This window comes from Chrysoperla carnea, chromosome 5, assembly GCF_905475395.1.
Source record: "Chrysoperla carnea chromosome 5, inChrCarn1.1, whole genome shotgun sequence".
In the NCBI taxonomy this organism is placed as follows: Eukaryota; Metazoa; Arthropoda; class Insecta; order Neuroptera; family Chrysopidae; genus Chrysoperla; species Chrysoperla carnea.
This window is the reverse complement of record NC_058341.1, coordinates 5,910,069-5,925,090: the sequence shown is the minus strand read 5'-3', so window position 1 is coordinate 5,925,090 and position 15,022 is coordinate 5,910,069. Positions and strand designations below refer to the sequence as shown.

The window sequence follows — 15,022 nt, the reverse complement described above, 5'->3', positions numbered from 1 at the left end:
AAAAACCCATATTGAACAGATATAAAAATGATTATAGAAATTTATATTTAATTATTGTTTTAGTGGCTGATTGATTAGCCAATAAAACATTAATAATAAAATATACGTATAGTCAAAATTAGTTATGTCGACATCGATTATAACGACAAAAATCAAAGATCCCGAACGAATTAATTAGTGTGTCGCATTTAAGACGAAGATATTTAACCGAAAACTGAACTTTAATCTCAGCTTACTACAAACTGGCAAATAGGACTGATTCAATTTGCCCAGCATCGAAGATGGTTAGAGTTAGAGATATCGAAAAAAAATTATTCGAAAAGTTGCTTAGAATATTTTATGGGTATACCAATTTTCATGATAAAATTCGTAGTTTTAAAATTTTCATTATTTAGGTCTTTACTCAAAATTTTTATGGAATGTAAAAACTGGAAATTTTATTGATTAATAAACACTATGATAGCCTCTCTATCGAAAAGTGTTCATGACTATTATTAATTAAATTAATTTTAAACAATTTTTGGAACAATGTTCCTTAACGCGGCTTGCCATGAAGAGCAAACTGGCAAAATCCGTCACGTAACAAAATATTTTTTATATGTGTGTGTGCCATATTCATGGTAACCACGATATGTTTTCCTACTTTGTATTATTTTTATTTATTATAGTACACGAATTTCGCATTTTTGTACTATTTATATCCAAAAATAGTTATGGAAACATATGCATAACTAATTTTGGATGTAAATAGTACAAAAATGTCAAAATTCGTCTATACTATAATTATGTACGTCTTGGAACTTTGCCTACTTGATACTACAGATTTAACAAATCACCTATATGTATTTATTTTACGTTTACATTCGTTTCTGTACAGCTTCGTAAGGAACTTCGTTCCTAACGAGGGTCCCACGACCGCAGTCCGATTATCAGATGGGTGAAGGTCGATTTTCAACCATTTTGAATAATTAAAATTTTCAAAAACTAAACAGCTGACTATAGTTAGGGTGATGACACACCTTAAGTATTTTGTTATAGTGACATTGCAAGGTAGACGACTAAGTGCTGAATGCTGAGTGAGGATTGTATACTGTGGTGTTTCATGAAAAAATTACACAGTCATTTGAATATATTATAAGTTTATAGTATGTACTACAGTATAGCAGTATAGATATTTTTTATAATACATACAGCAAAGTATCTACTTATTACAGGTACCTTACCCAGATAAAATAAATTTATCAACATAAATGTTTAAATATTACAAGTGTATACACATTACACAGTAAACACTAACTACAGTGTATTACAAAGTTAAGGATGTATGAGCATGGTAGTGGGGGCACAAATTTAAAAATAGATATTTTCAATTTTGATGATAAATTTATATTATTACTTGACGATATAAGACGAAAAGTAAGAATAAAATTTTTCGATATCTGGCTTAATATTCAAAATATCGAAAATTGAAAATTTTGTTTAATTATTTAGCTTTCGATATTTCGAAAACCAAGACACATATCGAAAAATTTTATTCTTATTTTTCGTCTACATTCATGAAGTTATAACAAAATTCATCATCCAAGTTGAAAATAAGATAAAAATAATTTCAACCCTTAATCTACCCTGCTCTTACATCCCTTATATGGACGGTGACACTTAGTTTTTTTCTTTTCTAATTCATTGCTAATATGTTTACTTTCTATTAAAAAGTTTTTTTTAATTTGTTTTCATTCATTCCAAATGAAAATTATCAAAAACTTCCAAAATATGTCGTTTTTTGAGATTCCTCCATAAGAGTCAATGTATTTTATATCGATTTTTAATGACTTTTTTCTTAAAAATTTGCACGGTTACCTAAGCTGAAATTTTAACCACATATTCTTTGAGTAAAAGACTACCTACAAACAAATTTTGAGCCTTTAAATCAAACATTGTTGTCATGCTCATACATCCTTAAGACATCAAACATCTTGAACCTAAAAGAATTCAATCTAGATTTGATTTCATTGAAAACAGCAGTCAAAAGTTTTCGAAGTAAAACTTCTTTAGGCACGCTTGAATTGGGGAGTAAACTGGAGAGTGTATGATCAAGCTTCTTACGAAAAGTGTGATCAAGTTGAGAGGGAGATCTAAGTTAGTGGAGATAGAAAGAGAAAGAGTTACGTTTCAAGAATATAACAACACCAATGTCATACTATAAGTATATAAAATATTATTTATACATTTCCACATAGATCCAGTAGCTTAGTGGCAGAACACTTGACTCAGATACCGGCGGCCAACGTTCAAAACCGGTTCATGTAAAATGAAACAAATTTTTTTTTGTATTTACACCAAATAAAAATATATGTGAATATAATACATAAAGGTATTCGTTGTGTGCGTAGTCATGGTAGGGGCAATAAAATCGATGCCAGCGCTTCCAGTGAAAAATTTTCGCGATAAAGGAGGCTGTTATGACTAATTTGCAGTTCTTTACATGTTGATGTTATAGAAAATGTCAAATTAAAATTATTGAAAAACACGAATTAATTAAACTTAATTCATTAAAAGTTGTGAAAATAAGAAATCAAATTGCACAAATATTATTTTTCAAAAGTAAATTATCATAATTATTTAATTAAATTTGTTAGACAATAATATTAAATTTCCAATGTAAGTCACAAATGCAATCCATACAATTATATATGTAGTGTATCGTTACCATGGAAACGCCTCCAATAAAACTCACACACGGTGCGAATAGAGCTAAAAGTTTTACTTCAATCGTGTGATCTAAAGCACATTCGTTTTTTTTACACGATCGACCAAAAAAAAAGAGTGATGTTTTCTTTATTCCATCTGAACTTTTTCTAACAATCCTAATTTTGGAACACACGGTAATATGAAATAATACAAATTGAGCAAAATAAACGCATATATATCAACAACTTGATTGTAATACACTGTGGTGAGTATGACTGTATGAGTACTCTAATCATATTAAGTATGTGTATGTAATAGCACGTGATTGGGTGCGTCGCACAGCGCACCGCGCGCCTGATTAATTAAAAAGCGTAACCATATTAAAATATTCTCAATATATACACTGTTCACTTAATACACTGTTTACGGGCTATGCAATTTTCTTTTAAGTTTAAAATTTTCCAAATTATATCGATTTTCAATGATTATTTTTTTCTTAAAAATTTGCATGGCATACCTAAGCTGAAATTTCAACGACATATTCTTTGAGTAAAAATCTACCTGTAAAAAAGCTTTGAGCCTTTAAATTAAACATTGTCGTCATGCTCATAAATCCTTAATATCCTTTTTATAAAGTTTTTTCCTTTTAAGGAATATAAATATTGTTATATTTAATTCTTATCACTATGTTATTTCTGAAAACGATTTAATTGATTAGTGTAAGAAGCCCAAGTAAATAGTCTACTCATTTCCGTTCGGATATGTGTTTTTTCATTAGTAAATTATTTTACTATTTATAATTACGGGAAAAAATTTCTTATCAATTCAAGTGCATTCAAAGCTGATAATCCGAATAATACGATTATCTTTTTGATAAAGCCTCTTTCTTAGACCATGAAAAACGATTTTTTTTTCAATTGTCTTAACTTACCGTTAAAAAACGAAAAAACTGCGAAAATTTCGAAGTTTTTTTTTATCTGAAAATTTACTAGGAAATTTCATTGAATTACTCCATATTCATATCCCAAAAAACCGTGAATATAGTGCTAAAAATTCAATATCGGATTTACAATGAAAAGAACTTATATTCACGCTATCGTTTGACTAAACGTAAAGTAATAAACTTTGAATAGTGACACAAAAAAGGGTATATTCTAAGTTACATCGAATGTAACATGTCTAGCATTTAATTACTGAATATGTCTGTTACGAGTTAGTTTAATGTTTTCATTACCTGTGAGTATAATTACTCTTGTCACATATTCATGAAGGGTTAGAAAAGCTTTATGCACGTACAAATATGTACTCGTGAAAGTTTCAAAACCTTTGTAAGCTTACTTAATTAGAAAATATGTGAGATAAATGTTGATATTGTAACAAAGTCTGATATAGATCTGGGGTCAGACGTAATATTTGGTAATCATTTAAGGTAAAATATCCGTAAATCAATTTTTTTTACAGTATGAAATGGAATTTTGAGTAGATATTAAGAATAACTGTCGCCTTTCGAATTTCGGACGATCCAGAAACAAAATTAGTGTACATATATAGTTTTTGAAATATTGATGTTTAAAGGTTTAAAAAATATCACGTATAGAAGAAATAACACACAAATGCCATTATTTCATCACTTTAAATGCATTTTATGGAAAAACGAGTGCCGTTTGTTTTAATTGTCTTGATAGGAAAATATTTGTCATGCTTTAAACTTATGAATATTAGTTTTCCAAATTAATCTTTAAAAAAATTAGCCTTGTTATTAGCATACCTTTAATATTATTATATATTAGCATACCTTGTAATAAAGCATACCTTTAAAAACACTTCAATATAGGATTTATATGTTAACAAGTGAAAACAAACAATTGACTAAGTTAACTGTTGAAATACCATGCATAGACAGTGTTGATTATGCAAGTGAATGAGAATTAACTGAATGTTAGGAGGAATTCTAACTATTAATGTGAATGGCATCCAGATCATACTCCCGACGAATTTTCACGAATGGAACTGGTCTATAATCGTTATTTTACAATTCTAATTTGTTTGATTCAGGTGTGTTCATTCAACCCGCCCATCCGTTACAGTACCTAGTTAGTTTAATGTTTATATTACCGAATGAACTATACCTCTAGAGAATTATTTAAACAAACCTTTTTGTATCGGATAAATTTCCGAATTTGCCTTAAAATTAGCATTGTCTGAAACAAACCAGAAAATGTTCCCATTCGGTTTGTTGTTATTTAAATAAATTTAAAATGTTGAAATTTTATATTTAATTTAAAAATATTTTCGTAATTCGTACAACTTTAAACGAGTTACGAGTTTACGACGTTCGATAAGCAGTGATATCACGACTAACTTATGACGTTAAACATTATGGTATGTATACAAAGTTGTTCAGTAAGATGTTACCATTTATACGGGGTTGTTAAAACAACAAAATAATTTTTGTAAAGTTTAATTTTCTCGAAAAAATGTCAAACAAAAGTTGTTGATATTTTTATCAGTAGAAACATTTTAATTTGTAGTTTTCCTCTATCTCTTACTAGTTAAAACTTAATTTTAACTTTTTTTATTCTAAAATCATTATTTTCCGAGTTTTGCTACTGTTCCGGAACATTTCTTAACACCTGATATGTATTTGAATTTGACTTCAGTATATTAAACAAAGATATTTAAATACATATAAGTGGTAATATCTTATTAAACAACCCTGTAAAATCACAGTAATGTTCATCATTCCTATCGAATAGTTTTTAACTATGGAATGTTAAATATTTTCAATATAAAAAAAAATACATATCGTAGATGATGGCACGGCTAGGCTGCACGGCTGCCCCGTCACCGCCTGCAGTTTAATATGTAAATTTAGAATGCTTAATTTATTGGTTTGATCTCCTACGATGACAATAGAGGTCATTTTTTTTTTATATCTTATTAACAACATAATTCTTCAAAAGTTTTAAATATATCATTCCTATACATGGAAGTAGAAAGATTTAGGGATCTTATTTTTAAAAAAATGTCAAGTTTGCTACAAAAACATTCCATTCTCATTTTAGAAATCATTTAACTATGGAATATTTCAAAAAATTTTCAATTTTTCCAAAGGAAATTATTACCGATATTAAAATGATACTGAGATTTTGCGCTAAGCAAGTGGCAAGGGTTCGGTTGAACTCATTAGAATGCAGTTTGAAAGTGGTGGTAGGACTCTTGTCAGAACATTGTCGATTAAACTACCACTTTCATAACATGAGGATCATAGATGATCACACTTTTAGGGTCTGTATGAAGGACGATGAAACCTAGCGATACATGTTATTTGAACCTGATGAAAAAAAACCCAGGGAATCAAGTATAGAAAGTTTTGGGTCCGAAATCTTGTATACATCAATCCTGGAAGAGAAACTATAAGTTTTAAATAATACCTCTAATCCGGAGACCTTATTCCGTCTTTTGATGACACCCTGTTCTCAAGGAAGCTTCGAAGACCCCTTGGTCTAGGTCATATGGACCCATTTTGGGTATACCTCTCTTATCAATATTTTTAATTACTCAACAAATATTGCAATGTTTAAGCCAACATTTCGAAGCTGTAACATATTGATATTGATATTTTCTTTTAATTATAATTAATATGTAATAGATACGGCATCCTAAATGCTTTCCTAAAAGTAGATAATCAAGTTTTTTTCTTTCCAATTTTTTTTTTAAATATCTTTACATAAATTGTATCTAGATTTGTGTGTTTAATTGTGTTTATGTAAAAATGATTTCATATTATTTTTATTTCATAATAAAAAACTTGTTTTTTTTCTTAGTTTTTTACAAAAATTTCGTAATTTTCCTTTGAAGTAATTTGTCAATAGTAAATCATTTCAAAAATGTAGCTTTTCATAAATATTATATGCGACATTTTTACCAAATCGCATTGCAAATCAATTATTTTGTCATAGAATCGTGAACTTAATGCGTAGAAGAAAAGCCTTTGATGACCCAGTGTAGTCAATCGAATGAAAAGCCAGTTAGAGCGAATTTTCGAATGAGCTAAATAGATTGGGACTTCTATTAATATAAAACTTAACTGCTAAAAAATTATAAATGTACCAATTCTTTCTGTTTGTGTTAAGCAGCCTATTCAAACAATTTACTCTGTTAGTTGTTATTTGCACTTGTTTTTTTATTTACTATTTTTATTTGAAATGTTATTGCTAATAGATGCTAATCTATTTTTACGCAATAAAACAAAATTCAAGGTCATTATATAATTAAGGCCAACAATATTTTTTTTTCTTTGAATTCATAATTCTCATAAAATTATAATTTCAAACCTGAAATAAAATTCGATTTCGATTCATGAAATTTTCATCAAAGTTGAAAATAATTTCAATCTCGAATCTAAAATTGCCTTGGTGCTCGTACTAATAATGCATAATTTTTTTACGGTACCACATTTGGTATTGGAACCGGATTTATTAAAAAATTAATCCAAAACACAAAAATAAATAATGAACACATATGAACTGGATTAGCGGTCACCACTGATCGTCACATATGATCCAAATATACACAAACCGTGTGAATTATTACACTGCAAGTTCCTAAACTCATTAAAAATTATGAAATCATAAACAGACAGAAAAATTTTGTTGGAACAAGTCCAGTAATAATAAATGTTTCAGTCAATAAAGCAAATTTCATTTCATTTTCTTGTTTTGTGTATGCCAAAAAATTAACAAGCTATGAAAATTAGTGTCACTGAAAATTAAAATAATGTTATCGAAAAAAAATTTAAGTTAATAAGTTGTCGATGATATAAAAACAAAATTTTAATTTAATTATGAGTTCATCGAAGATCCACCATTTGATGAACAGAGCCGACTATAGTTATAGTATTGATGGTTGAAGAGCGATATCTATATTATCAAATTTATAAGAATCACTTGCACACAATATTTTATATATTTTTGTAATTGCGTGGTATTGTAACGCCCAAAAATAACTTATTACTTGACTAAAAAGCATGTATTTGGTTTATAAGTGTGTACCGTGCAATAAACCAAAAATTTTTTACAATACTGTAGGTTTACAATCACCTTAACCTATTTACTGCCAACGTACTCATTTGAAAAATACATTAAAACATTTTTATATTAAACGCCATCTATGAACAGTAATCAGAAGTAACCAAATATCAGAATCACTTAATTAATAGTTAATAGTACAGCTTTAATTATTATCACATAGATTTCCTTTTTTATCGATCAAAAAAGTTTTAGTTTCCTAGATTACGGTGTTATATCTGTAGCTACATGAATGTAGCTACGCTCCTATAGAAGTTTTCACTTTAAAAACAATTTTCACGGTTCATGAATTTTTATAATATTGCATTAGCTATTATTTTGATTATGTCATAACTGGAAAATTCACTAAACGACGCCTTGACACCTGTGTTTATATACTCACAGAAATTATATTCTTTTTGTGTATTACAATTATGAGATGACTCATTTTGATGAGTTCAACAAAATGAGTGAATTCTTGAATCAATATTTATTCCATAGAGATAATACATAATATAGACAACGCAAGGGACCTGCTAACCTGTAAGTGGATGCGATATGATGAACGAGAGAGAAGACTGCCAGGGAATTCCCCTGTGTCCTTGTCATAATCATATGTTATAATCATATGATGCATAGAGATTTTCTGCTGTTATATTTATATAATTTTTTGTATGTAATGTCATTTTTCTCGCTTCGCAAATCACAAGTTTTAGACTCTGGCGTTCTGTATGTGTATAAACTCTTTGATTTATTCAATCCATTGTTATAGGTTCTGATCAAAATCCTTTTTTTTTTTTAATTTAAAAAGTAGGAAATGAATATTTCTTGAACGTAACCAGAATATAACCTTGTAAAAGAAAAATATATTTTAATAATATACAATACAAGAAGTTATGTCATAGGAGTGAGTGGTCTTAAATCGTGGTCGAGGTGTATTATTTAAAAATTATATCCATACATAATATGAGTAATAAATTAAGCATCTTTATATTTTGAAGCTGTAACTAATAGGTCAAGTGTCAGTTGTAGCATTTGACAGCCTTTTTTTAAAAACGGCTGTGGAAATGTATAGGTTATACTTACTGATCAAGTAATATTTATACCATGTACTAGCTGTGAACTACCCGCTTTGCTGGGCAACATCCCCACTTGCACCCCTCCCTCCACATTTCCTTGCGTGGGATAACAGTTTTGTAATGTACACGTCATGCTCTTTTATTTTCCCACTTAGGTATATTTGTAAATATTCGATAATTCCTTCCCACTTTCTCGCTACACCTTTCTACCCTCCGAAGGTTAAAAGTAGATAGAAACAATAGATCTTTGAAGCTGGTTGTATATCGTGTCAATATTTGAGCTTAATCGATGCACAACTTTTTTAGTTTTTGAATCACTCTATCTATTAAAAAAAACCGCATCAAAATCCGTTGCGTAGTTTCAAAGATTTAAGCATACAAAGGGACATAGGGACATAGGGACAGAAAAAGCGACTTTGTTTTATACTATGTAGTGATATATGTAATGTATATCCAGGTATACTAAGTTTAGTCCCAAATTTGTAACGCTAAAAAATATTGATGCTACGAACAAAATTTTGGTATAGGTGTTCATAAAATCACCTAATTAGTCCATTACCGGTTGTATTGGTCGATATCAAGTTGAAATTTGTATAGCGTGCTCAGGGCTTAAAAATTAAGGTTGCTTAATTAGCTAATCACGTACTCAGAGGTACCCACGAAGTATTTACGGGGTAAAATTGATGAATAAACATTGAGCACGATATTCAAATATTAAGAGAATGATTTCCATTGCTGACCCTAGACCTATAAAAGCATAATAAATAGTTATGATATAAAAAATAAAATAAAATTCTGAGTCAAAACCTGTTTTTGTTGAAGGGATTTCTTTAATCAATTTGTTTTACACATTCATACAATAAAAACACATATATAACGCACATGTAGGTAAGCCCTGAGATTTTGGGTGACGATCGAATTAATTTCATGAAAATTCCTGAACTTTTCCAAGAAAATAGCAAAAATTTTGGTCCATATTTCAAAAACTATTCACTCAGTGGCTAAATGCACCCGATTTTTGTTTTTTTTTTTTGGGTCAAAATTACCTTATATACTGAGTTTTGTCAAAATTGGAAACAATAACTATTTCCCGATTTTTAGCATTTTTCTTAAGGGTACCCCTTTGAAAAAATCGAAAATTTTACAAAAAAAAATTTTGTTTCGGAATTTGATAAAACTCGGTATATAGAGTAATTTTGACCCAAATAATTCAAAAATCGGGTCCAATTAATAATTGGATGCATAACTTCTGAGATATCACCATATATGGAGCAATTTTGGTTCATATCTCAAAAACCATTCGCCCAATCGCTAAATGCACCCGATTTTTGCACTTTTTGGGTCAAAATTACCTTATATACTGAGTTTTATCAAAATTGGAAACAGTAAATTTTTCCCGATTTATAGCATTTTTCTTAAGGGGTACCCCTTTGAAAAAATCGAAAATTTTACAAAAAAAATTTTGTTTCGGAATTCGATAAAACTCGGTATAAAGAGTAATTTAGACCCAAATAATTGAAAAATCAGGTCTATTTAATAATTGGATGCATAATTTTTGAGATATCTCCATGGCTGTCTCGATTATCTTTCCCAATAACAAAATTTCCCAGAAAACTGTCTTTTTTACCGCAATAACGACTGCAGCCCTTATCTTCTGTGGGAGCTTAGAGCATTCAGAAGATCTCATCTCCACGTCCCCTGTCTCCAACAAGCACCTTCAACTCGCCCCAAAAAAGGTAAAAGCATTCCTTAAATAATCATTCAAAATATAATAAATATATTTTCGCTAATCTTGCCAAAATAAAGGGCCCCTTGAAAATCATTATTTTTGATCAAAAACATTTATTTCAAAATTAGATTTTGCAATGATTCCAAGTATTCTGAAATTTGGAACATACTTATAGTAACCCGTTTTTCTTTTGCCCACAAGTGTACTTAATAAACAACATAAAAGCAAATTTTTCCTAAACATCTGTTCGAGTTAAAAATTTTCTAAACCCCATTTTGTATTCCAACATTATTTTGGATATAAAACGTAAATAAGTGCATAACTTCCGTGTGTACCTTATTCAGTATTAAGGAAGCAAAAAAAAAAAAAAACTGGACCCGATACTATTTAACTCGTACTTCCGCTATATCCGTTTATGTTTTTCCATACCAATTGAGTCAAATTTCTCTTAAAAACACAACCTTTTTAGGGAAATATTTTCATCTAATGATTTAACGCTATGGAAACTTAAGAGAACGCAACCTTTTTTTTACGTGTGATAATTCTCTTAGATTTTTTTAATCAGAAAAAATTGGAAAAAAGCTAAAATTGTTGAAAAATCCTTTTCTGTGTTCCACATTGAAATTTTATAAGTGATTAATTTTATGCTACATAAAACGCCTACACATCTCTCTCATGAATCATAAAAATATGAAGCATAAAAAAAAAAACACACAAATTCCAAATTTCGAAAATATTTAGAAAAATTTTCGAGAAATTTGAACCAAATTTTTTTCGAGTGAAAGGCATCATCATATTTTTTATAAAAGCCTACTTACAACGAAATATTTTTTTTTTTTTTGTAACTGCAATGTGGCTGGCTGTCAAATGTCTTAAATAATTGTGGCACCCTTTAATTTCAAATCAGCACTAAATTTTATTGTTTTAAACGCACTAAATTATTAAATTTGGTCAACAAAATTCACAATTTTTCGTACACAACACTTGTATTTTTTTTTTGTGGATATTCTTTATAAATAGATCCGTCATGATTTGAAATACATCACAGTTGATATTTAGTATCGGCCATTTTTACTAAAAACTACCTCATTATTACATACATTTTACACTACACATCATAATATACAATATCTGACTGTGTAGAGTCTCTGTCTGAGTCTCCGCGACCGCACTTCACAACGACTCTAAATGCGGTACACGCCTGAATATGACATCAGTGAACATTACATGAGTTTAACTTGGAATACATATCAAATTCAAGAATTGAAGTTTTCGTGTAGAATGAACGTCTTCATCGACTGTGCATTCCCTTGGAGCTTACTCACTATTCATCAACATTGCTCCCTTAGTGGTTTTGATAACCTAATCAAAGCTACATTCAAACATGGTTCCGTGTAGAATATATACTCCTTATGGTGACGTTTCAACGGAAGAAACGCGTCGTTTTATATACATCAGATTCAGAATGTTTGAGTCGGAAAACTTGGATCCATCAATCCTGGAAGAAATGCTCCGGCGGAGAAGCTGTAGGCTTTTTAAGTGATCTGATTAAAATAGCAACTCTTACCCGAAGACGTCTTGTCTTCGGATGACAAGCTGTTCTCAAGAAGGGCTCAAAGAACCCCTCAGTCTAGGTGCTAGGGACTCATTTACGACAATTCGTGAGAATACTAAGACTACTCCATGAAAAAGAGAAAAGGTCTTAGACATCCGGCTGTGCACTCCCTTTGAGCTTACTCATTATTCATCAATATTGCTCCCCTAGTGGTTTTGATAACCCAATCGAAGCTAAAATGAAACACAGTTCCGTGTAGAATTATATTCCTTTGTAGAATTTTCGCGGAGTACAAGCGGTATTGAGGTGAGGTTTCAGCGGTAGAAACGCGTTGTTTTATATACAATAGAGTATTACTGGCTTTCTTCCAAAGTATTCACGACGTTCTTGCACATGCAGAAATCTGTAGGGCATCAGATTCAGAATGTTTGAGTTAGAAACCTTGAATCCATAAATCCTGGAAGAGATGCTCCGGTGGAAAAACTGTGGGCTTTTTGAGTGGCGTCTGACCTTGCCAGACTTCTATAGCTTTATCTTATTAAAATAGACGTCTTCGGGTGACAGGTTGTTCTCAAGAAGGGCACAGGGAACCCCTTGATCTAGGTGCTAGGGAGACATTTACGGTACCCATTCACGGCAATCCGTGAGAACACCGACACTACTCCACGAAAAAGAGAAAACGCCATAGACATCTCGTGTCTAAGCACATATAACTCCGCATTCCCACCGCTTAAACTTCATCGATAGCCCGAATTTCAGACGAGTTTTTTCTCTATATAACTGGATAGAGAATTCCATGTATTGAAATTGGTTTGAATTTAGATTCTCTATCCAGTTATATAGATATCAGTGCTTTGTAATCATTACGTCATACAGCTATGTAAGCAAATGTAGCCGATATTTAAAAACTGAAAACTTTAAATTGAATTTACAAATTTATTTTGTTATTTTATGAACTAAAACTAACATTTTCCGAACGTTTTTTGCCTAAGCTATCACAAATAATATATTTTTAGATAGTGATTCTCAAAAAATCCTCTCTGTCTGTAAGAATTACGAACTAACAAACACAAGTTCAAACCATTCGCAAAATGCTTTATAAATTTTCAAAATAATTTCATTTCAATTTTGAAAAAAAATACTTAAAGCTCTACATTGTTGTAAATATTCAAAAATCAAGTGTGTTTTAGTAAAAAAATTTTCTTTTCAACTTGAAAAACACAATTTTGATTATAATCAATATAATTAAAAAAGAATTCTAACCAAACAATTTTAAAATTCGAATATTTCTAACAGATATAAATAAATATGTCTGTTAAAGGTATTTAAAATTTTGAAACCTTTCAAGTGTTATAAACAGGTCAAATAATTATAATTGAATTAGAAAATATTGATTTTAAAAAAAATAAATAAATTGCGATGGCTCAACCACCAAGCAGAAGCATATTAAAAATGATATTTACAAATTTCATAAACTCAATACGACCAAGACAAATTACGGGTAATTTAAAAGGAACAGATTATAATGGAACAAAATATTACGAAATACCAGCGAATCCATCAATTGGTAAACGTAAACCTCAACGATGGTTTGAACCGATCGATAAAGAGAATTTTCAACAAGATATACCTGGTGAATGGGAAGGTTGGTTAAGGGGACGACGTCCTGAACCCCCGAGTGAAGAGGAAGTATTACGAAATTTACAATTAATTCATACGAAAAAAGAAAATGCTGCAAAACTTGAAGCGAAGTATGCAACGGAAGTAGATCAAACATTATTACCACCGGAAACAAGAGGGGCTGAATCATTTCCTAAATATGGTGATGAATATGAAATTATGCCAGGGAAATCTAAAGATGACATATCAAAGAAAATTAAATGATAATATAATTAGTTAGGAATCAATTAATAGAGATATTTATTTACTCTTAGTGATAGTGTCGAAGATTATTTGACTAAACTTATGGCAGTATCATTTTTAATGTCTTAAATACTCTTTGAATAGTCAATTTATTAAGGTTGTTAATTAAAATTAATTTATTTTTGTAATTAAAAATTTTAATAAAATTGTTTTGGCTGTGTTTATTTTATTATTTTAATCAGGACAATACACGTAAAAGAGGTTTCAATCAAATTAACTATTTTTTAGCTCCATAAAATAACCCTATGCTTAAAACTATAATTCCTAGTCTAAGCTTTAACTATAATACTTTTTTTATACTCATACGCAGGGCTAGATTTACCCATGTCGGGGCCCATAGGCAATGGAATTCTGCAGGGAACCTACTCTTGTGTTTTTAGTCTTCGTCAATCAACTTGGCGACTCCTTATGACGATCTTTTCCTTCAAATTCCCTCACGGGGACTCTACTCAACACGGAGCCCTCAACCCTACTCCACCTGGATTAATCCGCCACTACTCATACGAGTTAATAACTTTCGACAAATTTTTTGTATTATTTGATATCCGCTAAGAAATTTAAAATGCTATCTTTGTTTCAAAATCTTGGAAAATAGATACATAATAAAAATGGGCCAAGTGCGTGCCCACGCATAAAATATTTCAATCTTTGCATTACAAAGACTTAATAGAATCTAGAATATTGAAACTAAGCCACCAATCCTTTCAATTTTAATAGACGATGATAAGACTTTTTTTTCGTGTGATAAAATGAATAACAAATATCTTCTAATTTTAAGCCCTGATCCATCCCTAAATAACGTATCATGTTCGAAATAATTTTGGAAGAAAGGTCTTTGCCCTGATCTTATTCGTTAAAATTTAGAGAGAATATATGACAAGATCTGAAAATCGATTGATAAACATGAAATATATAAGCAATTTAAAAATTTTATCAATCCTTTTCTTGCTTGAACTTTTGATATGTAATCTCTATGACA

General features: G+C 30.0%; 2 protein-coding genes across 4 annotated transcripts in view; one reads left to right on the top strand and one right to left on the bottom strand.

Moving 5' to 3' along the window:
- The window catches only part of LOC123301721 (serine/threonine-protein kinase 10), a 34,352-nt gene extending 22,601 nt beyond the window's left edge, over positions 1–11,751 (bottom strand). For all 3 annotated transcript variants that reach the window (XM_044884596.1, XM_044884595.1, XM_044884594.1), the window contains exon 1: positions 11,384–11,751. The gene's annotated coding sequence lies outside the window, so the exon portion shown is untranslated. The remainder of the gene's footprint in view (positions 1–11,383) is intronic.
- Positions 11,752–13,366: 1,615 nt separating this feature from the next.
- On the top strand, positions 13,367–14,137 carry LOC123301718 (NADH dehydrogenase [ubiquinone] 1 alpha subcomplex assembly factor 2). Its single transcript, XM_044884589.1, has one exon. The coding sequence runs from the start codon at positions 13,540–13,542 to the stop codon at positions 14,002–14,004; it is 465 nt and encodes a 154-aa protein (XP_044740524.1). The 5' UTR covers positions 13,367–13,539; the 3' UTR covers positions 14,005–14,137.
- Positions 14,138–15,022: the final 885 nt, after the last annotated feature.